Here is a 25063-nt window from a genome sequence, read left to right as displayed (position 1 = left end):
ATGATCAAGCTGGCTACTATTGCTCAAATAATTCACTGAAAGACGACTATCTTTGGCAGATGAAGCTTTTTACTACTTAATATGCAACCTGCCCTTTTGTCCTTTACAGCAGGACCATTTACTTCAAGAAAGCAATGTGATCCGTTCTATACAAATGTGATCCGTTCTATATGCACTTACAGCCAGCAACAGCCACAGTTCTAACCAAGGACATGTTAGTTTGCTAGAGGTTTCTAGGGAAAGTCCTGCTTTCTGCATAAAAGAGAATAACTACAGACGGTCTCACCTTTTTCTCTTCTCCAGCTTTCTTCCTGTCCTTCCTACCTTGAACACAGATGTAATATCTGGAACAACAGCAGCCCCTTGTGACCATGAGGCCAAGAAAGTCTCAGAGACGCTGAATCTGCTCTCATGGAGCCTCCTGCCTTCAGATTTCTTGTTATGTGGAAAAAATAAACCCCTCTTTGTTTAAGCCACCATGAGGCAGGTTTTTTCGTTCCTTGCTGCTGAGTCCACCACAAATGATACACATATTATGACTTTTCACAGCACATAAATCCCATGTGGGCTCTGATCAACGGTGGTCTCATTGGAGGGATCAAAAGTTGGTCTCAAGAAAAATACTTATTTGGATGAATATTTCACTCAATAAACATATATTAAGTACATGCCATGGGCCTGGTACCATGTCAGCCATGAGGATATCACTCTCCCCTAGGAACCCGAGGAATAATGGGATAATCAGACAATACGCAGGAGTAAAAGCCAAAGTCCTTCACTGTGGATCCCCAGGCCCTAAGTGGCCCGGTCCCAGTTCCCCTCCTACTTCTCACGGCGACTTCTGCTCCTTCCCTGTACCCACTATGCTCTTCTCAGGCATCCACAGGTCTTGGGCCCTTGTCTTCTTCAGGCTCTGCTCACAGGTCACGTTACCAGCTAAGCCACCTCTGACCTCCCTGTGCGAAGGGGCAAAGCCCTCCCCAGCACCCCAGCCTCCCTCTCTGCTGCACTCCCATCACAGGACATGCTTCCTGCTTCGTTCATACATTGTTCACTTCCCCTACTGAGTTGTGAACCCCCTGACAACAGGGATTTTTCTCTTAGGTTCACTGTATCATCCTCAGCGTCTGGCACACAGCAGGCACCTAGCTGATAATTGTGGCTGAATGAATGAAAGAGTCATTACTATTTAGAAAACACAAGGGAGAGGTGAGTACATGGGGCTAAGGGACCCCAGAAGGGGGATCCTAAACCAGATGTGGGATTTAGGAAAGGCAATTTGGAAAAGGTAGCATTTGAACCTTAGCATAGTCACCAAGGGTTGGTCTCATGAGGACGGAGGTATGGGGAGGGGGAGAAGGAAGGGGGTTACCAGGAGAGGGCACAGCCTCTGTGGAAGTTCAGAGAGATGAGACGTGCCGTGGCACGTGTTCACACGTTGGTCGTTTTCTCAACTTCCCATCTGTACAGTGGGGATGAGTGGTATTTGCCTTAATGGGCAATTATAAAGACTCCATGGTAAGCACTGAGTATGCTGCTCATCACGGGTGTGTGATCAGCATCCATCTCTCTTATGAGGAACACACGCCATTGTGAAGATGCGCAAAGTGGCTCAAGAAGGGCTTCAGGAATGAGTTCGTGGTTGTCTGGTGTGACGGATAGTTTTCTGTGTCAACTGGGTGGCGCCATAGCGCCCAGATTTTTTTTTGTCAAACATGATTCTGAATGTGTCTGTGCAGGCGTTTTGGGGTGAGGTTGATATTAAACTGGTGGACTTTGAAGACAGGATTGCCCTCTGTAAGATGGGTGGACTTCCTCAATCCGTTGAAGGCCCGAATGAAGTAAAAGACTGACTTCCCATGAGAGGGGATTCTGCAGCAGATGCCCTTCAGACTTTATCTGTAGCCTCAGCTTCTTCCTGAGTCTCCAGCCTGACTGTTTATCCTAAAGATTTGGATTTGGCAGCTTTCATAATCATATAATCAATGAAATCAATCAAACTCCAATAACTTATATATATATAGTTACACCCCATCGGTTCTGTTTCACTAGAGAACCTCAAGTAAAACATTTGGTAATGAGCCAGCCGGTATCAGAATTCAGCACCTGAATTCAACTTCCTACCAGCCTAGAGAGCCACTGTAGCCACGAGTACTGGCATTTGGCATTTCTCCATAGTCCCTTAAAGAGTAAGCACACAAAGATCAAACAGCTTGTTACTTGGTTCCAAAATACGTTTCCTCAGTCAGCGCACACAGAGAGACTGCACCATGGGACACCCCCTTGGTAAGCACAGCCCTACAGTGTCCGAGCCGTGTTCCAGCAAAGCAGGCCCACTCATGGGGAGCTGAGAAGCAGTATCCTCCTGCCCCTTGTCAGTGAGTTCCAGCCTGTGTTGACCAAAGCTTGCTGGTATTCACCTGCAACATTGTACAACTGACATCACTGAGATGAGATGACAGAGGTGAGTGATGGAGTAGGTGACAGATGGCTTGAATGACATGTTTAAAGGGTTGGTGCCATGGGCTAAACTGTATGTCCCCCAAGTTTGTATGCCGCAGTCCTAAGCCCTAGCACCTCAGGATGTGGCTGTATTTGGACATGGAGGCTTTAAAGAGGTAATTAAGGTAAAACGAGGTCTTTGGGTGGGCCCCAATCCAATATGACTGTGTCTTGTAAGAAGAGGGATCAGGACAGACACACACACAGAGGGCTGACCATGTGAGGATACAGGGAGAAGACGGCATCTGCAAGGCAAGGAAAGAGGCCTTGGAAGAAGCCAACCCTGCCAATTCCTTGACTCGGACTTCAGCCTCTGGAACTGTGAAAAATGTGTTTTGTTGTTCAGTCCCCCCACTCTGTAGTCCTGTGTTGTGGCAGCTCGAGCAGACTAACACTGTCGACTTTTGTTCTGAGAGCACTGGGGAGCTGTCTTAAAAGAGGATCCTAAGTATACAATTATAAATGAATGAATAAGGGAATAAACAAACTACGTGGAGAATTTGGCTTGGGGGTGGGGAGCTCTTTCTGGCGGCAGGTGGAGGGGAACAAAGAGAGGTGATGGTGTGCTTTAAAAATAAGTGAATGCCGTGTTTGGTTTTCTGTCCTTGCAATCACACACCGGGGCCTGTTGTGGGGTGGGGGAGAGAGCGGGGAGGGATAGCATTAGGAGAAATACCTAATGTAAATGAAGAGTTAATGGATGCAGCAAACCAACATGGCACATGTACACATACGTAACAAACCTGCATGTTGTGCACAGGTACCCTAGAACTTAAAGTATAATAAAAATAAAAAATAAAAATAAAAATAAGTGAATGCCCCTGCTCACACACACTGGAGGACATCACAGTGTCAGGAAACTTCACAGCAAAGCAGGGTACAGGGACCCCAGGACCAGCGCTGTGCCACTGGCACCCTTGGTGCCCTCAGGGTAAAGGGAGCTGGGAAACACTCTGTAGATGGGCAAAGGCCTGAGAACGCTTGGCTGCTGGATGGAAGGAGACGTCATTATGAGAAGATGCTAAGAAGTGCAGATGAGCAATGAGGTCCACCAAGCTGGTCAGTAATGGATCATCTGCTCTGGCCGATGTCTGCAAGCATTTGCAAGTGAGTCTGCATTTCCTGTAAAATTTAGCTCCTAATAAAGTGATCCCCAGGAGCTGACACATTCCTCCAAAGTATGCCTCAAGCCAAACACAACCTAATTAATATGAAATGAATAAATATTTCATTAAAAAGAAATGGATTCCATCCTTCATGAAGATGTCTGCACGAACAATGAAGGCTTCTAGTAAACGCATCATTGTTAAGAATTCTAAAGATGATTCCTACATAGGAATAGCAGCTAACTCAAGGCTCAGAGAAGTTAGGCAACTTGACCAGAGTCACGTGGCTGGGCCAGAATTTCAACTTGGTTCTGTCAACCTTTGCAGTCAAAACTGTTTAACTAATAGGCTCTTAGCTAATTAACTCATTCAGCTCACTACAAAGAGCAACCAAACATTCTGAGTCCTCACTTGTGGCAGACACAGTGCCGGGCATTGGAGATACCCAGGCTGCTACATGCTCCACTGCTAACTCTGTTGCTGCCTCAGGACTTTTGTATCTGCTGCTCTTTTGGTCTGTGATGACCTTTTCCCCAGATCCCCACGTGGCCCATTTCCTTCTCAGCAGTTGGATCTTAGCTCAAATTTCTCCTTTGAGAGAGGCTGTCTCTGTTGCCCTCACCCCCAATGAAGCAGTCCCACCCTCCCAGGTCACTGCACTACACGTTTTCTGCAGAGCAGCTATCATCAATGTAAATCATCATGCTTATTTATTGTTTGTATGTTGGTCTGCTGCTTCTATGAAACTGTCAGTTCTTCAGTGTCAGGAACCTTGTTCAGCTTTTATTTTTTATTTTTTATTTTTTTCCGACATCCTCACAGGTAGCTAAAATAAGGCTAGGGCAGAGCAGTGATCCGTGAACATTTACTGTTGAACTCAGTATCCTGCTGTGCATTCCAGCACGCTGCCATTATCTTGGAGACCCAGTACCTTGAAAGATCAAAAAGATTCTAAAAGAATACATTTCTAAGGGAAAAAAACCTGATAAGCCAAATGCTTTTGAACATTGAAACTTACAAACATATATCTAAAATCGAATCCCTGCTTAATTCCCAAATGGATTTGTTGCAGTCTGAGCACTAAGTTGGTTAGTCTGCTATTAATCAAATCTTTTTTTTTCCACACTCTGAATTCACATGCAGCTGCGAGAGCCTGGAATGAGGCTTTCCTCATTCTCATGTGGAATGAGACAAGTAATAATATGCTTGGGTCTGGAAATGATCATCATTGCATAATAAGGCAGTATAGAGTCTGGAATTATCATTTGTGCAACTCTTGCTCAAGTTTATCCAGAATCTTCCTTCGAAGGGCATAAAGAGCTATTATCATATAACACTGTGCCACTTTCTGCCATTTTATGTGCAGACTGCCTCCAGCTATCCCATGAATTTTAATTAACTCCATGTTTACTTCACTTGACCCTGCGGCTCTCCAAGCAGAAGGCCCACGTGCCAATCCAAGAAGACACTTTTGAAGCACACTCCTCAGAGTCCTCCCAAAGGTATCCTCCTCCTTCCCACGGAAATAAAGAAGCCCTGCTGGCCACACAGTTAACTCAAAGTGGAGCACTTCACCCTGGACGCTCCTGCTGGCTCAGCCATCAAACAGGTCAAGAGGAGCCGATGGAGCGTGGAGAGTAGGGGCTGGAGGAGGGCGAGTGGAAATAAGAGGAGTGTCTGTGAGAAGTGAATTTGCATGCAGAGGAGTGGGAGAAACTCACCTCTGGGTACTAACCCTGAGTAAATCAATATAAGCCATTTGTGAAAATCGTATCTGTTGACTGGTTAATTGTTAAGTTCTTCATTCATTTATAGTTATTTATTTCTATAATATTCATATATGTTATCTGTATCACAGATACATATATGTGCACATGTGTGTACACACAGACCACTTTAGTGGTGTATGTATATATGTATATTTATACACATACATATGAGTGTATATGTGTGTGCATATACATGTATGTGTATGAATATGTGTACTGTATGTTTTGTGGTGGATCTATATGTATATGTACATATATACTGTTTAGTGGTTGTATATATCATGTAGAGAGGTATATATGTATATGTATATGCACATGTGTATATATTGCTTAGACACTGTGTATATATGTGAACTGTTTGGTGGATATATTAGTCTGTTCTCACATTGCTGTAAAGATACTACCTGAGACTGGGTAGTTTATAAAGAAAAGAGGTTTAATTGACCCACAGTTCCGTTTGGCCAGGGAGGCCTCAGGAAACTTACAATCATGGCGAAAGTGAAAGGGCAGGCAGGCACCTTCTTCACAAGGCAGGAGGAGAAAGAGCAAGGTAGTGCCACACTTTAAAACCATCAGCTCTCGTGAGAACTCACTATCATGAGAACAGCATGGGGGAAACCGCCCCCATGACCCAATCACCTCCCACCAGGCCCCTCGCTTGACATGTGGGGATTACAATTCGAGACGAGATTTGGGTGGGGACACAGAGACAAACCATATCAGCACATATGTCAATATGTATATGCATATACATATACGTGTCTCTATAAACTGTTTGACAGGTGTGTATATGTACATATATGTGCGCGTGTGTGTGTATGTGCGCGCGCGCGCATGCGCATATATACTGCTTACCAGGAACTGGGGATAAAACAGGGAACAAGAGGAAACATTGCTGCCTCCAAAGAGCTTATGTTCTGGTGCATGAGACCCATAACCAAGAGGACATCTGAATAAACACATAATAGAATCACAGGTAGTTATAGGTACTACAAAGAAAAGGGGAAGAGAAGGGCAAGGAAACATGGAAGGCTGAGGTGGAGACGAAGAGGGTGGGCATTCTGGGAAGGTGCCGCAGAGTGGACACCTGAGCAGAGCCCTGTATGCTATAAGTGAGCCTTGCAAACACCTGGGGAAAAGGTGACTGAGGTAGAGAGAAGAGCAAGTGTGAAGGTTCTGAGTTAGAAATAACTCCAGTATGGTCAAGAGACCTGAAGGACTGGAGCAGAATGAGCAGGAAGACAGAGGGGATAGAAAGCAGAGTCAGAAAAACAGGCACAAGCCAGATTGCATGACCTCGTGGGCTGGCATGGAGGGACTGGCGCATATCCCGAGTGGGAGGGAGGCAGTAACCAGGCAAGCTAATTCACGCTTTGCACACATCCCTGGCTGCTATCTAGACCAAGACTTGCTGTCCTCTTCCCTCTCTCACCCGAGCACTCACTAAACCAGCACTTACTGAGCCTTTACCGCATGTTGGGCACCAAGCTAAGTGTGGATGGGCACGACCAGGTCCCAGCCTCTTGGGAATCTCAGTCACATAGGGATGGCAGATCAGCAGCCTGGCACTGCTGTATGGCAGAGATGGTGAGGACAACACTAGGAGCACCAGACACAGGAAGGGCCTCAGTCCCAGGTCTTCTCCCTGGAATGTTCCTCCATGTGGATACCCAGATCCTTCTAGAACCCACAAGCCAAGTAAAATCCTAGCCATGCTGGCTTCAAGAAGACATGGAAGGCAGCCAGGCATGGTGGCTCATGCCTGTAATCCCAGCACTTTGGGAGGCCGAGGCTGGTGGATCACCTAAGGTCAGGAGTTCGAGACCAGCCTGACCAACATGGTGAAACCCCATCTCTACTAAAAATACAAAATTAACTGGGCCTGGTGGTGCATGCCTGTAATCCCAGTTACTTGGGAGGCTGAGGCAGCAGAATTGCTTGAACCGGGAAGGTAGAGGTGGCAGTGAGTCAAGATTGTGCCATTGCACTCTAGCCTGGGCAACAAGAGCGAAACTCGGTCATAAAAAAAAAATAATAAAAGAAGATGGAAGGCATTTGAAAAAGGCCACCCAGTCATAGATTAGTAGGACTCTCAAATTCCATTATTATTTGTGTTTATTCTTTCATCAATAACATACTGTCTTAATCATTGTAGGTTCACAGTAAATCTTGATATCGGGTAATATACCTCTACAACTTTGATCTTGTTTTACAAAATTGTTTTAGCTCTTCTAAGTCCTTTACTTTCAACAGAAATTTTAGAATCTATTACTGACAACTATAAAAAATCTTCTGTGACTTTGATTACAGAATCAAAATCAAATCTGTAAGTATATAAGTTTGTAGAGAATTGCTATCTTAATAAAAATATTCCAAAGCATAAACATAGTTTTGTATATTGACTTTGTATTCTCCAAGCTTGCTATGCTCATATTTTCATTCTAGTAGACATTTTGTAGTTTCTTTGATATTTTCCATGTAGAAAAAACATGAGTCTAAGAATAGAGACAGTTCTGTTTATTCATAGTAAATCTGTATGATTTTATTTATTTTCTTATTGTAATAGCTAGGACATTTGTTGATGTGTATAGGTGTGGCAAGAGTCATATCTTTGCCTTGTTTCTACTTTGGAAAAGCATTTGATCTTTCAGCATCATATAAAATGTTTTTGTATGTTTTTGGTAAACGCTTTTTATCAGGTTGAGAGTGTTCCTTCTAGGCCCTACTTTCCTTACAGTTTGTTTGTTTTTGTTTTTTGTTTTTTCCATCAATGAAGGCTGAATTTTACCAAATTAAGAAAACAAAAACAAACAAAAAAAGAAAAAGGCCATCCACACACCAGGTACCATGCTGAGGGCTGAACATTGCTTGCCCCCTTATTCTCACATAAGAACCTGAAGTCCATTATAATCATTACTTTTCCTCAGAAGACAAAAGGGAGGGTTGCAGGAGCCACATGGTCCAAGTTTCCATGACTGGAAGAAGCATGCTCTGACCTAGAGCCAGACCTCCCCCATCTGGAAGCCTGTACCCTTTCCTCTACGCCCTGTTGCATCCAAAACCAAATGTCTGTCATTGGACACTGATGGGCGTTTTCCTCCGGACCCCACTGGTTTCCAGCAGATGTGCCTGTGATAGAAGCCAGTTTCAATGTCACTTCTGCATCTGAGAGGGACATGTGAAAATAAAATGTGCTGTGCGTGGCGGAGGGGTCCTCTCCAGGCCTCGGATTCATCATCTGTAAAACGGAGATAATAACATCCAGCATACTGGGCTATTAGTGGGACAAGGGAGACAATGGGTCTCCAGTTGCCAGGACCATCATTATTAGTTCCTGATTAGTCAGGACTCTTTAGGTGGCAAACACTGGAAGCCCAACATGATCTCACTTGAGCGGAAAAGGATGTTAGTTCCTGCAGCTGGTAAGGACAGTGGGTAAGTCACGGGAACAGGAAAATGAGAAGGTGGCAGCGCTGCTGTGTCCACCTAGGTCCCTCTCATCACATCCACACACCTCAGGCTTACTGTGACACCTGCAATGGCCCACAAAGAGCAAGCCAAAGGTGCAGGAGAGGCAATGCTGCACGGGCAGCCCTCCACCGTCACTGAATGAAAATTGCGCATCCATGCATTAGCTTCTCATCTGCGGCCACCAGACACACACTCTGCACTGTTTCCTGACACCCTCCATGAAAGTAAGCTGCAGAAGCCCACCGGGGTGAGTGGCTTGATCAAAAACCCTTTACTGACTGCCTTCCTTTCTCTGTCTCACTACTCTCTCACAAATGTTTCCTGGGATCATCTTCGAATAAACAGCTTGCACTAAATTCTTTCTCTCAAAATCAACTTCTGGAGGAATCCAGGTGAGGACAGTCATCAGCAGAGCCAGGACCAGGGTGAGGCCAGTGATGTGCCCAGGGTGCAAAATTTAAGGAAGCAAGTGCCAAGCCTGCATGTGCAAAATTCAAGAAAGCAAGGTACATGTTTAACTTACTTGCCTCACCTTAATCTCAACCCTCACCAACAACACCATCTCTTCACCTACCTCGTATATCTGTTTCTGTTTGCTTTAAGCTTCATTCTTTTCTTCTACAGGTAAACCTTCATCTTCACCAACTGCTAAGGACAATGACCAAAAAAATGCAGACCTGTTTTCTTACAGCGCATGATAACTGAGAGCAAGTTTTTCACCTCTGATTCCACAGAAGGTTTCTGAACGGTTGGGCTTGGATCACACGGCCACACCTTGGACCAAGCACTATGTCTGGCTGAATATGGTCCATGTGGCTGGCACAGGCACATCACACAGTCAACATGAATGGGGGACCACAGTGACATGGAGAGCAGGTGTTCTCCAAAGGGAAGGAATGTTATTATAATAAGAAAAAGGGATCCAGAAGCATGCTGGAGAGTCAAAAACAGCCACTCCAGTGTACCACGGTTCTCCATTCCCTTTCCATTTTACAGATGAGAACACTAAGCTGCAGAGAAGTTAATTTGCTTTCCTAGGTACCCACCACTAACACATATCAGCATTGGCCTGACTCCAAAATCTAAACCATTTCCACTGGTTATACACAAATTAATCTGGTGTGCCTCAACCGTCCCAGAATTTAGTCATAAAATGGTTATTTAAAATGTGAGTAAATTATTGCTAAAAATCAATGGATTGCCAGCAGTTGTTTACTTTGGTGCTATACTGGGAGGCACAACTTCTCCCAGCATGACAGTGAAATGAGATTTCTGTGAATTCACATGTGTTCTTTCCTGATAACCAAGGCTACTGTCATAGTTTAACAATGAAATGTCTTTCTGGAAAACTCTTAATAAATGCCAGATATCAAAACTGCCAAAGGCAGACGGCAAAGCCAAAATATTTATTCAATATGAGGAGGATGGCTTTCTTCATCTTATGTCAGCCCCCTCCACCTTCACTTGAATGATAGTCATGTAGACTTCACCTGCATTTATTATGAAAGGCAGGGATTATTTAGCATTTTGACCAGAGTAAAGCTATGCTTTATTCCCTTAAAGTAGGCTAACCTCATGCTGAATACTGGACATTTGTGGACATTCTATATAAATGTGCGTGTCATCAAGAAATTGCTACCACCCAAAAGCAACTTAGAAATAGACCTTCTAGAAAGCTTACATTTCTCAAAAGATCCATTCCATTTTCCAGGGATGATGACAGGCTACAGCCAATTTGAAAATCTTGAGGCCACACGCTAACAGATTTGGTCGCTTGTCATGAAGGAGTACAAAAGATTCAGGAACAAAACTCTCAATGACATGGGGGGAAAGTGGTATGCCTCTTTGTGATGTCAACTGGGTCATGGATTGAAAAGGAATGCCTCAATTGTCCTGAAGCCATGAATTCTCCACATTAAGATGAGACACTACTCTAAAATATTTTTGTTTTTCTTGCTGTTGTTTAAGTTCAGCCACTGTTCATGAGATTATGGGCAAACCTCCTAACTTCACTGGGCCACAACTCTTTCTGAGAAATCCAAGAGGATCCAAGAGGAGAAATCCAAGAGGAGCCTCAAATGTGGTAAATAACCTCTGACCAAATCTACTGCTGACTCCTAAAGATCACAGACATAGAACAAGCTGAAAGCGTTCAGTTAAGTAAAAAAAAAAAAATGGTCTGAGATTTATGTGCCTGCCCAAGAGGCAGAATATGCAATATAAGTCCAACCAAGTTAACTGCTTGTTAAAAATATGTTTTCAAAAAATACGATAGAATTCAAAGTTTCTACCAAATAACACTCACAATGTCCAGGATGTAAGACAAAACTACTTGACATATAAAACCAGGAAAATGTGACCCACTCTCAACAGAACACAGATAATCAATGGAGGCGAATCTGAAGATGACCCAAATGCTGTAATTAGCAAAAGGACAATAAAGCAGTTGCTATGACTATGCTACATGATATAAAGGGCAATATGACTGAAATAAAGGAAACGATAGGAAATCTAAACAAAGCAAGAAAAACTGTTTTTTCAGTCAAGAGTTTCCACCGATGCATATCATAGGTAAACTTCTAAAAGTCAAATTTTAAGGGACTTTTTGAAAGGAGGAAAACAAAAGTGACACATTACATACTGGACAATAACAATTCAAACTTTGATGACTTCTCATTAGAAATTGTGAAAGTCAGATGACAATGAGACAAAATCTTTAAAGTAATGGAAGGAAAAACACCTGTCAACCTAAAAATCTGTATCCAGTAGAAACATTCTTCAAGAAAGAAGTTAATGGGTGCGCAGCACACCAACATGGCACATGTATACCTATGTAACAAACCTGCACACTGTGCACATGTACCCTAGAACTTAAAGTATAATAATAATAAAAAAAAGAAAGAAGGTGAAATAAATACATTTCAGATAAAATAAAGAGAATAAATTAAGAGGAGACACGTCCCACATAAAATACTAAAGGAAATTCCTCAGGCTGAATGGAAATGATACCAGAGAGAAACTTAGATTTTCCTTAAAAATATGGATAAATATCAAAAACTATTTTCCTCCTAATTTTTAAACGCAAAATCTTACACCTAATAACAATATATTCTAGCTGTTTCTATTTAATTATACATATATATTTTTAAAGCAAAAACTATAACGTTGTATTAGAGACTTAGAATTTAAGAAGCTGCAATACATTTGACACCTATACTATAAGGCAGACAGGGTGGTAGATGGGCCTCTACAGTTGTAAGGTTTTCACATTTTATGTAAAGTGTAAAATATTAACCCTCAACAGACTGTGAAATAAATCAAGAATGTACAGTATAATCCTTTAGAGAAACATTTTAAAAACATAATACTGGAATGTACACTTAAAGTCAATAGATAAATTAAAAGATAGTTTTAAATATTCAACTAATCCACAATACAAGAAAGAAGAAACAGAGACAAGAAAAAAAGAAGAGGTAAGAAGAAAGCAAATAAAACAACAGTAGGCCTAAGTCAAACTAAACAATACAATTAAAAAGCAGAGATTGTCAGAATGGATTTTTTTTAAAGCAAGACCTAACTATACACTATCCTCAAGAAATTAATGTTAAATATAAAAACAAAGAATGAAAATAAAAGCAGAGAAAAATACATGTCATGGAAACAGTAAGCATAAGTAGGTTAGAATGGCTATATAAATTCATTGTAAATCCTATCAAACATTTTAAAAAGTAACACCAACTTTACACAAGCATTTTAAGAAAATAAAGAAGAAAAATGTCTGAACTCAATAAGCATAAGTAGTGATCATAGTAGTAATCGTAAGTAGATTAGAATGGGTACTCTGATCTCAAAATAAGTTCCAAAATAAAGAGTACTAGAAGAAAAAGAGAAGGATATTTTATAATAATAGGCACAATTCATCACAAGGAAATAATCATAAATATGTATTCCTCTAACAACATATCTCAAAGTATAAGAAGCAAACATTGACAGAATTAAAAGAAGAAGAAATAATTCCACAACTTTAGTTGGATATTTCACACAACCGTCCAGAAATTAATAAAACTAGATTTTAAAAATCAGCAATGACATGGAAGCTGTGAATAATATTAACCACTTTGACTGGACTAATATCTACTGAATCTTACACCTAACAACTTTGAAATACACATTTTTTTCAAGTGGGCATAGTGTGTTTATGAAGGTAGATCATAAGCTGGGCATAAAATGAGTCTCAAAATTGTAGAGTATGTTCTTGGACCACAGTGAAAAATATTAGAACCAGTAACAATAAAAAGCTTCGAAGAAGACCAAATATTTGCAAGTTAAACAACACATAACTAAGTAATTCATGGGTCAAAGAAGCAATCACAAGGGGAATTAGAAAATATTAACTAAATAATAATCAAAATACAATATATCAAATTTGGGGGTGTAACTAAAGTAGTCCTTAGAGGAAAATTTATAGCTTAAAATGCTTATATTAGAATAAAATATCTAAAATCAATGACCATAGGTTCTCTCTTGAAGAGTTAAGATTATAAACTGAACAAGAAAATAAGAGAAAGAAGGCAAACTGCTAGTATCAGAAATGAAAGGAGTTACAACCACAGACACTACAACAATTAAAAAGATCCTATGAGAACATCATGAAATACTTGTGCCAACAAATTTGCCAACATAGAGAAAACTAATTTCTTGAAAAATATAACTTACCAAAAGTTAGATATGAAAAAACACAACATCTGAGAGCCTTATATCTACTAAAGAAGCTAATTTTGTAGTCAAAAGCCTTACTAGAAAGAAAACTCTATACCCAGATAATTTCATTTGTAAATCCTACTAAACATTTAAAGAATTAACACCAACTTTACACAAGTGCTTTCAGAAAATAGAGAAGGAAAATGACTGAACTCATCTTAGAGACTACTATAACCCTGAAGACAAATTTGACGAAGATATTACCAAAAAAGCAGACTAATATTCCTTATGAATGTAGATGTAAAATTCTCTAATAAGATATTAGCAAATCAAATTCAACAATACATAAAAAGAATAAGGTATCATATTCAAGTAGGATTTATCTCAGTAATATATAGTTGGTTTAAAATTTCGAAATTAATCAATGTAATTTAGCATAGTAACAAAATATGGAGAAAAAATATGATCATTTCAATCTATGTAGAAAAAGTATTTCATAGAATTCAACAACAAAACATGATAAACGGTTCCAGAAAACTACAACTAAAAAGAGTTGCTCAATTTGATAAATTGTATCTCTGAAAAACTTAGAAATAAACATGTTTTTAGTGGTGAAAGACTGAGCACTTTTTGCCCTAAAATTAAGAACAAAACAATGATGCTTGCTCCCATCACTTCTCCTCAATATTGTACTGAAGGTTTTAGCTACTGCAATAAAGATTTAAAAAGCATAAATAAAGGAGAAAATAGGTAAACCTTTTATTAGCAAATGGAATGATTGTTGACATAGAAAATCTCCAAAACACTATAAAACAACTATCACAACTAATTAGTTAATTAGCAAGGTCTCAGGGCATGAGATTAGGATACAAAAATTTTATTGTATTTTTCTATCTAGTAGTAAACAATTAAAAACAATTTCATTACAATAATGTCTTCCCCTGTCCCCCCACAAAAAAAATCATGAACTATTTGAGAAAAACACTAGTGCAAAACAGGGCAAAACCTCTACCCTAAAAATTACAAAACATCACTAAAATAGAATTTTAAATACCTAATAAAAATAGAGATAAATAGAAATAAAGAGATATGCCGTGTCCATGGATTAGAAGACTCCCTACTCTTAAGATATAATTATTTCCAAATTGATGTGCAGGTTTAATGTACCAATTTAATTCCACAGATTTTTTGTAGAATTGATAAGCAACTCCAAAATTTGTATGAAAATCAATGATCTAGAATATTCAAAACAATCCTGAAAAAGAATAAATGTGGAGAACTTATACTACTTGATTTTAAGACACACCAGAAACCTGCAGTAATTAAGACAGACTAGTACTTGCATAAGGATCAACAAGTAGGTCAAATGAACAAAATTGAGAGTACAGAAGAAGACATACAAATCATCTAATTTTTTCATATGAACCCCAAAGCTATCTGTGATGGTTAATACTAAATGTCAACTTGATTGGATTGAAGGATGCAAAGTATTGGTTCTGGATGTATCTGGGTACGTCTGTGAGGGTGTTGCCATAAGAGACCGACATTTGAATCAGTGGACTGGGAGAGGAAGACCCCCCTCAGGAAGACCCACCTACAGCATGGGTGGGCACCATCCAATCGGCTGCCAGTCCAGCTAGAAAAAGCAGGCAGAAGAAGGTGCAAGAAACTGACTTGCTGAGTCTTCCAGCCTTCATCTTCCTCCTGTGCTGGATATGCTTTCTGTCCTACAACATCAGATTTCAAATTCTTCGGCTCTTGGATTCTTGGACTTACACCAGTGGTTTGCCAGGGGCTCCCAGGCTTTCAGTCACAGACTGAAGGCTGCGTTGTCAGTTTCCCTAGTTTTGAGGTTCTGGGACTTGAACTGAGCCACTATTGTCTTCCTTGCTCCTTAACTTTCAGATGGCCTATCGTGGGGCTTCACCTTGTGATCATGGGAGGCAATTCTCCTTAATAAACTCCCCTTCATATATACATATATCCTATTAGTTCTGTCCCTCTAGAGAACCCTAGTACACAATCCAATAAACAAAAAAATCCTTTTCAAGAAATTGACGTCCACACTAGGAGGAAAAAAAAACAAAAAAAAAAAACAAAAAAACTTGACCCTACCTCACACCACACAAAAAACCAAATCAAAATGAATTATAAAATTAAATTTATAAGCTAAAACTATAAAACTTTTAGAAAGTAAACACAGAAAAATATCTTTGTGAATTGAATATGTTTTGGTGAGCCAGGTTTTCTTATACAAATTGCATAAAACAATGACCCTAAAAGCAAAAACACTCTACAAATTAGATTTTATCAAAATGGAAAACTTTCATGTATCAAAACTCACCACTAATAAAATTAACAGGTAAACCAGTCTTGTTGAAAATAGTCTCATATCTGACAGAATGTATCCAGATATGTATCCCACAATTAAATAATAAGACAACCCATTTTTTAAAAAAAATAGCAAAAAGTTTTGAACAGGCACTTTACCAAATTTCTGTAATTGGCCATTAAGATATATAACTGGCCATTAAGCATATGAAAAAATGCTTATTGTCATAAGTCATCAGGGAAATGTAAGTTAAAATCACATTGAGATACTACAAAACACTCATCAGAATAGCTAAAGTTAAAATATTGATAGTATCATATGTTGGCAAGGATATGAAACAATGGAACTCTTAGTAGGAGAATAAAATGGTACAGACACGTTGGAAAATCTTCTGGCATTTTTGTATAAAATTAAATACATATCTATCCTATGTCCCAGGAATTCCAATCCTAGACATTTACCCCAAAGAAATAAAATCATATGTCCACAAAAAGATTTCTATACAAATTTTCATAGCAACTTTTTGCAAAATAGTCAAAACTGGAAACAGTCCTGGAGTCTATTATGATGAAAATGGATTAACCAACTGTGATATATTAATGGGATTGAATACTATTTCTCAATAAGGGCAAAATACTGATACAAAGCAACACAAATGAATCTCAAAAACATTATGCTGAAAAAAATTATATAAAATGTAAAACATTATGAAGCTTTAAACAAAAGACTATATATTGTATGATCCCATTTTATACAAAATTTTAAAACAGTCAACTCTAATCTTAATGGATGGAATACTTGAGTTTGGGATAGGTTTTGACTGTAAAGGGTCAAGAGAGAACTTTTGGATGGTGATATTCTATATTTTGGTATGGGTTTAGGTTACTCAGATGCATGCATTTCTCAAAAGTCAACAAATGTAAGTTTAAGATGTGTGCATTCTGTTGTATGTACATTTCACACCAAAAGAAAAACTATAGGTAAATCTCTACGCTGAAATATTTAAGGCAAAATGTACAAATATTTGCAATTTACTATGAAATGCATCAAAAAATAAAATGGATTGATGTGTGGGTAGAAGGACAGGTATTTCATAAAATAAGTTTGGCAGAATGTTAATTGGGAATGTAGGTGGAAGACACTGGTGCTTACTGTAAAATTCTTTCACCTTCACTGTGTGTTTGCACATTTTCATACTAAAATGATGGGAAAAAATCATATGGGTATCCAGTCAACCCTGCCCTTGACAGCAAGGGCATCACAGCTTTTGAAGTTTGAATTAGGCATCCTCCATTCCAACCCTGTACACCCATAAACCATAAGCGTTCCTCCCCTACCATGCTTTTCAGAGTGGACTAGAGTTAACTGTTTATTTCTCTGCCTCCTGCATGTATCTGAGAGATCCTCAAAGGCAGGCATCATATCTGGTTCATTTTTGTAACCTCAGTACCTAGAATAGGGCCCAGAGCAAATTGGTCCTCCGTATGTTGGATGGATGGATGGATGGATGAGTGAATGAGTGAATTAACAAATGAACCTAAGCTGCCTGATTTTGTATCAACTCCACACAAATTTCCAATAACCAGAAAAGACACAGACTTAGAGAAAATACAAAGACAATGTCAGTGCTAAGCCCAGAGCTGTACAGTTTCCAAGAAGAATGAGTATCATGCAAGATCATGAGTCTTGTTAGGCCTTATCCCACCGTTTATCAGCAGTGACATATGTCACATGGTGAGATATTCTGGGAACTTAAGTATACACAACAGCCCTGCCTGTCCCAGTACCATATTTGTGTCCAGACAAGTGGCCCTCCAAGCAAGAACTCTTCACGCCACAAACTGCCAAAAAGCACTTTCAGTTGGTCTCCCTTCCTCACTCCCTGCTGCGTAGGGGAAAAAGAGCCTTAAGCAACAAGAGAATCAATATTTATTGAATATCAGGTTGGATTCTGTGCTAGGCATTCTACTATACCATCTCATTAACCTCTCACGACAGCCCTATATAGAAGACACCAATATGTCTATTTTACACGTGAAGACACAGAGGCTCAAAGTGCATGCATGAATGGCATTTGAATCCTTGTTTGTCTAGTTTTCAAACTGCTTGCTCCCTGTGCTATGCCACACTGCCTTGCACTCTCATAAACACTTGCTGAGCTGACTTCCCAGTGGTGGTAACTATCCCAAGGGAAATTTGTGTCTGCCCAAGATATTATGTAAGAATGAGCTACTCCTTATGAACACTGACTAACCGATCACTCCTATGGAAAACACTCTAAAGTAGAGGCCTAATTCCAGCTGGGTCAGGGGAGTAGGTGGAGGTACAGATGGCGAACTTGCTTCAAGAGGGAAAATGTCATTGACATCACAACATCCTGGCTGGTGGAGGCTGGAGTGGACATTCAAAATACAAGTTACTCACTGGAGACACATTTTTAGACGGGTGCTAATGGAGGAAGAAGCCAGCATGAATGACGGAAGGTCAGACAAAGTAAGGGGAAGCTTTGCTAAGATCCACCTTCTGGAGAAAAAGAAGGCAGAGGGAGCACCTGGGTCCCCCTTTGGGAGGGCAGCAGGGACCACTGGGCAGCCTCAGGGCCCTGGAGTTCTAGGGATTCTGGGAGCTTGGTCCTGACTTTGCCTGGCACTTCCTTCCACTTAAGAAGTGCAGGTAAGAAAGGAAATAGGAGACCTAGAGTCCGGGTCCTCATGCTGGCCAGTTTGGAGGCACAGAATTCTTTTTTTTTTTTTTTTTTGAGACATTCTTGCTCTGTTGCCCAGCGTGGAGTGCAGTGGTGTGATCTCGGCTCACTGCAAGCTCCACCTGCTGGGTTCACACCATTCTCCTGCCTCAACCTCCCGAGTAGCTGGGAATACAAGCGTCCCCCTCCCCGCCACCACACCCGGCTAATTTTTTTTTTTTTTTTTTGTATTTTTAGTAGAGACAGGTCTTCACCATGTTAGCCAGGATGGTCTCCATCTCCTGACCTTGTGATCCTCCCACCTCGGTCTCCCAAAGTGCTGGGATTACAGGCGTGAGCCACTGCTCCTGGCCAAAGACAGGGAATTCTCAGGGATAGTATGAGTGCCAAGCAGACAGGACAGTAGGCTGGGAGCAAATGCCTATGGGAACATAGTGGAGGCAGGAGGAAGGGCTGAGAGGTGTGTGTCTGTGAACTGGTCCTGAGATTGGTTTATCAGTCTGCAGGACTACGTGGCTCCTCTCACCATACAAGGGAAACTTCAACTCTTCACCATACAATCCAGGCCTGGAGAACTGAACATCCTCCCTTCCTGACCCATGAGGAAGTGTGAGAAGGAGGAAGTGAGGGGCTGGTGTGATGCATGGGCTCCAGAATAAAAGCAGGCATGGGAAGCTCACCAGGATCCAAAGGGGCACCTGTCAGATATACAACACGATTTCTGAATAATCATTTGCAGAGAGTCAAAAGCACCAAGGAGACAAGAGGTTTAAACTCGTACAGTTTGCTGTACATGTGAACTCTTTTCTCTTTGGCTCTTTCTAGAATCCTCCTTTTCCCTACCTGGGCTGGAGCCTGCACGTGCTCTTGTTGTCCCACTAGCGTGCCATGTGTCAGTCAGGGTTCTCCAGAATACAGAATCAACAGAATATGGATGGATAGACAGACAGACAAAGACAGATTTATTTTAAAGAACTGGTTCACACAGTTGTAGGGGCTTGCAAATCTGACTTCTGACTTTTACGGGGCATGCTGGCAGGCTGGAAATTCAGAAAAAAGCTAATATTGCAACTCCCGTCCGAAGGCCACCAGGAGGCAGAATTCCTCCTTCATCAAGGGAAGTCAGTCTTTCTCTCCTAAGGTCTTCAACTGGTTGGATGAGGCCCATCCACATTGTGGAGAGTCAACTTCTTTACTTAAAGTCTACTGATTTAAACGTTAATCTCATCTAAAAAAATACCTTCGCAGTGACATCTACATCGAGGTTTGAGCAAACATCTGGGCACCATGGCCTAGCCAAGTTGATACATAAAATTAACCATCATATACTGTAACAAAATTTACTGTTTTTTATATCTGATTTTTAAACAAGATTTCTGCCCTCAGCAAGTTCCAAGTCTTGCCAGGAAAACAGAGTCTAATGCAGCACATGGCCCCTTCGGTGGCCCAGTGAATGTCTGTTAAATTATCCAGTGACCCAATTCACTTGACAACATGAATGACCAACACTGTTAAATGTGCACATAGAGGAACTCAGGAACGAGATTCAGAAAAGGCAGGAGGCTCTGTGGTGCCTCTATGTGCCTACGGTGAAGTCCGGATTGTGTGGAAAAGACAAATTAAAATGGTATTGAGTTGTGCAGAACGCGGCACAACTCAATACCATTCTGGTTAGTGAATTAACCCCAAATGTGTCATGTTTAGAAAGGCTTCTGTAAGAAGGTCCACATAAGCAAAAGAGAAGCAGAAATCATCAGAAAATACTCCCCACGGAAGAAGAGATTTTTCCCAGGAATAGAGTTGACCATTGAACATACTGGTCCACACAACTGTCTACCCCATCAAACGACGAGTTTCTGGTCAGTCGGGACCACATCTTACTCAACTTTGCTCCCCAAGCAGCGGGCACAAGGATAGTTAGTGTATCAGACATTCCCAAGGGCACTTTTCTGTGTCCACCCAAACTATCCTCCTGCCCTTCTCTACTGGAAGAGCTCGTCTCCCAGCTACAGGCTGAAAATGGAAGATGCTTCCCTCAGTAGCAAGCGGTGGTCATGTGACCAATTAGAGCCAACGAAACAAGGGTTGGCTGGGAGGTTTCCAGGAGGGAAGTCCTTCTCTGACAAAGTCGCACAAGTGAGGAGCAGTTGTGTGAAGATGTGATACACAGAACTTGGCAACCTCTAAACCATCAGATAGGAAACCTGAGGAGAAAGTCTCATCCCACTGAGGAAGGTGGAGGGCGTGGATGAAAAGTGTCCAGACCTGTGATGACATCAGACAGCCTCTGAGCTACTGCAGAGACCCCCTACCTATTGACCACTTGATTTGGGGACACTTTCAAAATATATCCAAAATCTGACTCTTTCTCACCACCCCCAGCACCGCCAACATGCCCCAGGCCACCACCTCCTCTCCCCACAGGGCTCCCTGCTGCTGCTGTGGCCACTCCCAGGCTGTTCTCCACAAGGCAGCCAAAGTGAACTTCTATGAACTTCTACAAACAGATCATGCAACTCCTCCCCCAGAACCCCCCAAGCCTTCTCTTCTCACTCCGTGAAATGACCAAAGCCTTTACCACATGGATGAAGTCCTCCAAGACCTGGGCCTTGCCCACTTCACTGACCTTACCTTGTACCACTCCCATTGCCTGGAAACCCCTCAAAGACACAGAGCACACTCCCTTCCACGGAATGTACACTTGAGGTTCCCTCTGCCTGGAACTTGCCTGTCTTCCTCCTTCACTTCCTTCAGGGCCCTGCTCACATGTCATCTTATTATCAAGGATGTCCCTGACACCCTGTATGAGAGCACTGTCCTGCAGAACCGTCCATGATATGGAAATGCATGAGAGCACTGTCCTGCAGAACTGTCTATGATACGGAAATGCTCTATAACCTGAGCTTCCAATACAGTAGCCACCGGCTACACGTGGCTACTGAGCATTTAAAATGCAGTTAGTGTGCTGCGGACTGAATTGTTATCATTTTACTTAATGTTAATTTAAATGTAAATATCCACATGTGGTTAGTGGCCACCCTAATGATAGCTCGGCTCTGCAAAACAGCAACTTCTCCCTGCCGCTCTCCTATAACTCCGTATTCCCCTTACCTTACTGTATTTTAATGTACTTATCATTATCTAATGTACCATAAAGGCATACGATTATCTGTTTCTCATCTCTCTCACTTTTTTTAATGTAAGCCCTAGGAGAAAAGACACTTGGGTCTGTTTTGGTTACTACTGATCAAGAGAGTCTAAAAGAGTGCCTGGTACAGGGTTTGCATTCAATTAGTATGCATGGATTGGATTAATAGAAGTAGGGAAGGAGGGAGGGAAGTTGTCTGGGTCTATCTAACTTCTTAAGTCACATGCCTCAGTTTAGCTCTATGAGTTTTAAATAGTCTAACCAAGAGTGTGGGTTGCTGAAATAGGAGGCCCCTGGTCAGCCTTCAGTTCAAATCCCAGTTCTGATACTTCTGCCTGTGTGGCCAAGGGTAACCTGCTCGATCTTTCTGAGTTAGAGAGACTACGTTTTACATCTAAGCTTTTCCATCTGTAAAATGGAAATAACAACAGCTATGAAAAAACATAACAGAATATCTGGCATTCAATAGGTACTCAAAGAAATTATTGCCCAAAAAAATTTCTGAGTATGTGGGAACAGACTGGGGCTTGACTGGGGGAGCATTTTTGTTTTCTAAAAACTCCTGCCATCTTCTCCTAGTCTTTTATACCCATTCAAAAAAAATAGTCAAAGATCACAAATACGAACTTTCCAAAACAACAAATGTCTATGTTGCTGGAAAGAGCTGCCTTTGTGATGTTTATGGGCTTTTTTCAACTTTCCTCATTTAGATTCTCAAGGAACAAATGGCATTGGCAATCTTGAAATAATTACCACTGTAATTCACCTAAACCAGGGCTGTTGTGGTAATTTAATTTTCAGAAAAAAAATTACACCAGATCCAAAGGAAACTATTCAGACTTCCTTTCACATTTCAAATTTGTCAAGTCGAAATCTTACTGCCAAACAGAACATTCCCAGTGCCCAGCAACCAACACACAGACGCACAAATATACACACATACTTAAGCCCAGTGGTCTAGACATTTATATTCTTACCTTTCCAAAACTCCCTTTACCAATGGCCCGCAGAATCTGAAAATGGTCAAAGTTGACTGTAAAAGAAAAAAAAAAAGGAAACAAGTCAGATTTGCTAAACCTGGTATTGCTCCTTGAATATCCTTACCTATGTACCTATCCACCTATTCCAAAGGCTTCTGGGTCAGGTGCACTATACTTGCCAGAGCAGCTGTCCACCCTTGAAGGGATCCACAAGGGAATTTGCAGCACATTCCATTTTTTCCCCAGCACACATATTGTCCATCTGAAGCCTTCCTTCACACCACACTTCTTGATGGGGCTCTGCAGTCTTGCTGCTTCACTCTCCACCCCACTTCTGCCTGGCTTCTACATGCTTCCCTACACCAAGACAGGTCAACAATGCATGGCCTTGCCAGTAAATCCCATGGACATCCTCCCCTCCTTTGACTTGTCCACTCTCTCAATTATCCCTTTCATGCTTCACTTTCTTATGCACACTCAGCCCTGTCCTCCCAGGCATTAAATACTAGAGTCTGTCAAGCCTTTGTCCTACAACCGTTCCCTTGTCATGGGCTCCAAAGGCTGCAATGACCATCTAATTGGCAATGGCTCTCCAAGGTGTCTCTAGCCTTGACTGTATGTGTCAGTGCCTGCCACAGGTCCTCATGGAGGTTCCAAAGCCACCGTGAACTCAACAGATCCAAAGCAGAATGCAGGATAAGTGGTCTCAACATTCACGGGCACTATATGTGTTAAAAAATGGGACTCATCCTTGACTCCTTTCTCCCCTTACCCCATGTCCGATCTTTCATCGGGTAGCTCCATGTTGTCTCCACACAGTATCTCATACCTGTCCAGCCCTATGGCCACTTTTCTAGTCTAATCCACCATCTTCTGTCTCCTGGACCACTATGGTGGCCTCCCAATACCCTCACCTGACTCTTCCACTCAGGGAAATGTGTGAGGAGCTGAATGATCTTGCCTGTCCTCTGCTTCCTCCCCTCCAATGTCCCCTCCATTGCTCTCAGTGGAAAAAGGAAATCCTTCCCCAGGGCTGCAGGGCTTCAGCTGCTTCTCCTGCCTCCCCTCCCTGCTCACTCCCATCACCTACTGAATGCCAGACATGTGACAACAGCCACTCCCAGGCCTTGAGTGCTCTCTTCCTTGCCCTACCGTTGTTCTCTCTGCATCTCCAGAAGGCTGCCCTCACCCTCCAGACTAGGTCTGGCTCCCAAGGATACACTTTCATGGCGCTGTGGAACTTTCCCCAAAATACATCACTTTGTATAATTTTACCTTTGTATATTTCATTAAGTTCACTTTTCCCTACTAGACTCTAAGCTCCCTGAGTTCAAGGGCCATGTTTATTTTTTTCTATTGTACCCTTAGCACTCAGCACACTGTTTAGTACACAGTTAGTGTTCAATAAATATTCATTAACAGAAGGAATGATTGAATGAACTAATCTCCATATTCATAGTGCCAAACACAACTCCTGGTACATAATAAGTGTTCGGTAAACATTTTTGAATTAGATTGAATTACAGCCAGTTTCCAATAACTAGAAAAGACATGTTATTTACAAAAAAAAAATGAAGTGAATTGATTAGTTCACCACATAATGGAAGCAAGGACGTGAGGAAGTAAATGAATACAATTAGTTCCTTGTATATTAAACTTATGCAATGGAGGATAATTATGTTGAGTTGTGTCCCTGCCAAGCCAAAGTCAGAATACAGCATGTGGTCGAATGCCTAACGTGCTTAGAATAGAGAGACGGAGTTAATGGTTAATTTACTAAAACCTTGGTTCTTTGACTTAGATTTATTTCCTTTCAGGATAACTTGCCAAGAAAGAGATTCCATATTTTCACCTCTTACTCATTTACCAAAGGTCAGAGAAGAGGAAAAAAAAGCAATGAGCTTGCACTGCAGCTTGTTATGTAACCAGCAGCATGCTGGGAAATGCAGATGTCCTGTCGAGAAGCTCCTGAGGTCCCCACAGGGCAGGTACCACTGTCGGGTCCTCAAATCTGCAATGAGCATCACGGGTTCCCTGAAGGCACCATGCTGCGGCGTGCTGCCACATCTCCATGCTGCTGTTTCCCTTGCCTGCAAGACCATGAACCAACACCCCTTATTTTGGGGAAAACTTTTCATTGGCCTTTGACATGCAGCTCATGCGCTTGCTCTCTTGGGAAGCTTTTCCCCAACACCCAACTAATGATTTTTTTCCTTAGAGGTAACTCTGAACCTTCTGTAGACATCTAAGAGTTTGGGAGAACATTCCCTGGAGTCAGACTGCTCAGGTCCACAACACAGCTCTACTCAGTGTGTCCTTAGCCGCATCATCTAACCTCTGTGTGCCTCAG

General features: G+C 41.5%; 1 protein-coding gene across 1 annotated transcript in view; it reads right to left on the bottom strand.

Moving 5' to 3' along the window:
- Positions 1 to 25063, bottom strand: part of STK32B (serine/threonine kinase 32B) — a 412340-nt gene that overhangs the window by 300601 nt on the left and 86676 nt on the right. The window contains exon 2 of the mRNA XM_003898462.5: positions 22711 to 22766. Within this exon, the coding sequence (XP_003898511.1) occupies positions 22711 to 22766 (56 nt within the window). The remainder of the gene's footprint in view (positions 1 to 22710; positions 22767 to 25063) is intronic.

Source organism: Papio anubis, chromosome 3 (genome assembly GCF_008728515.1).
Source record: "Papio anubis isolate 15944 chromosome 3, Panubis1.0, whole genome shotgun sequence".
NCBI classification, from domain to species: domain Eukaryota; kingdom Metazoa; phylum Chordata; class Mammalia; order Primates; family Cercopithecidae; genus Papio; species Papio anubis.
Note: the sequence above shows the minus strand (reverse complement) of the source record. Positions and strands in the feature narration are given on the sequence as shown.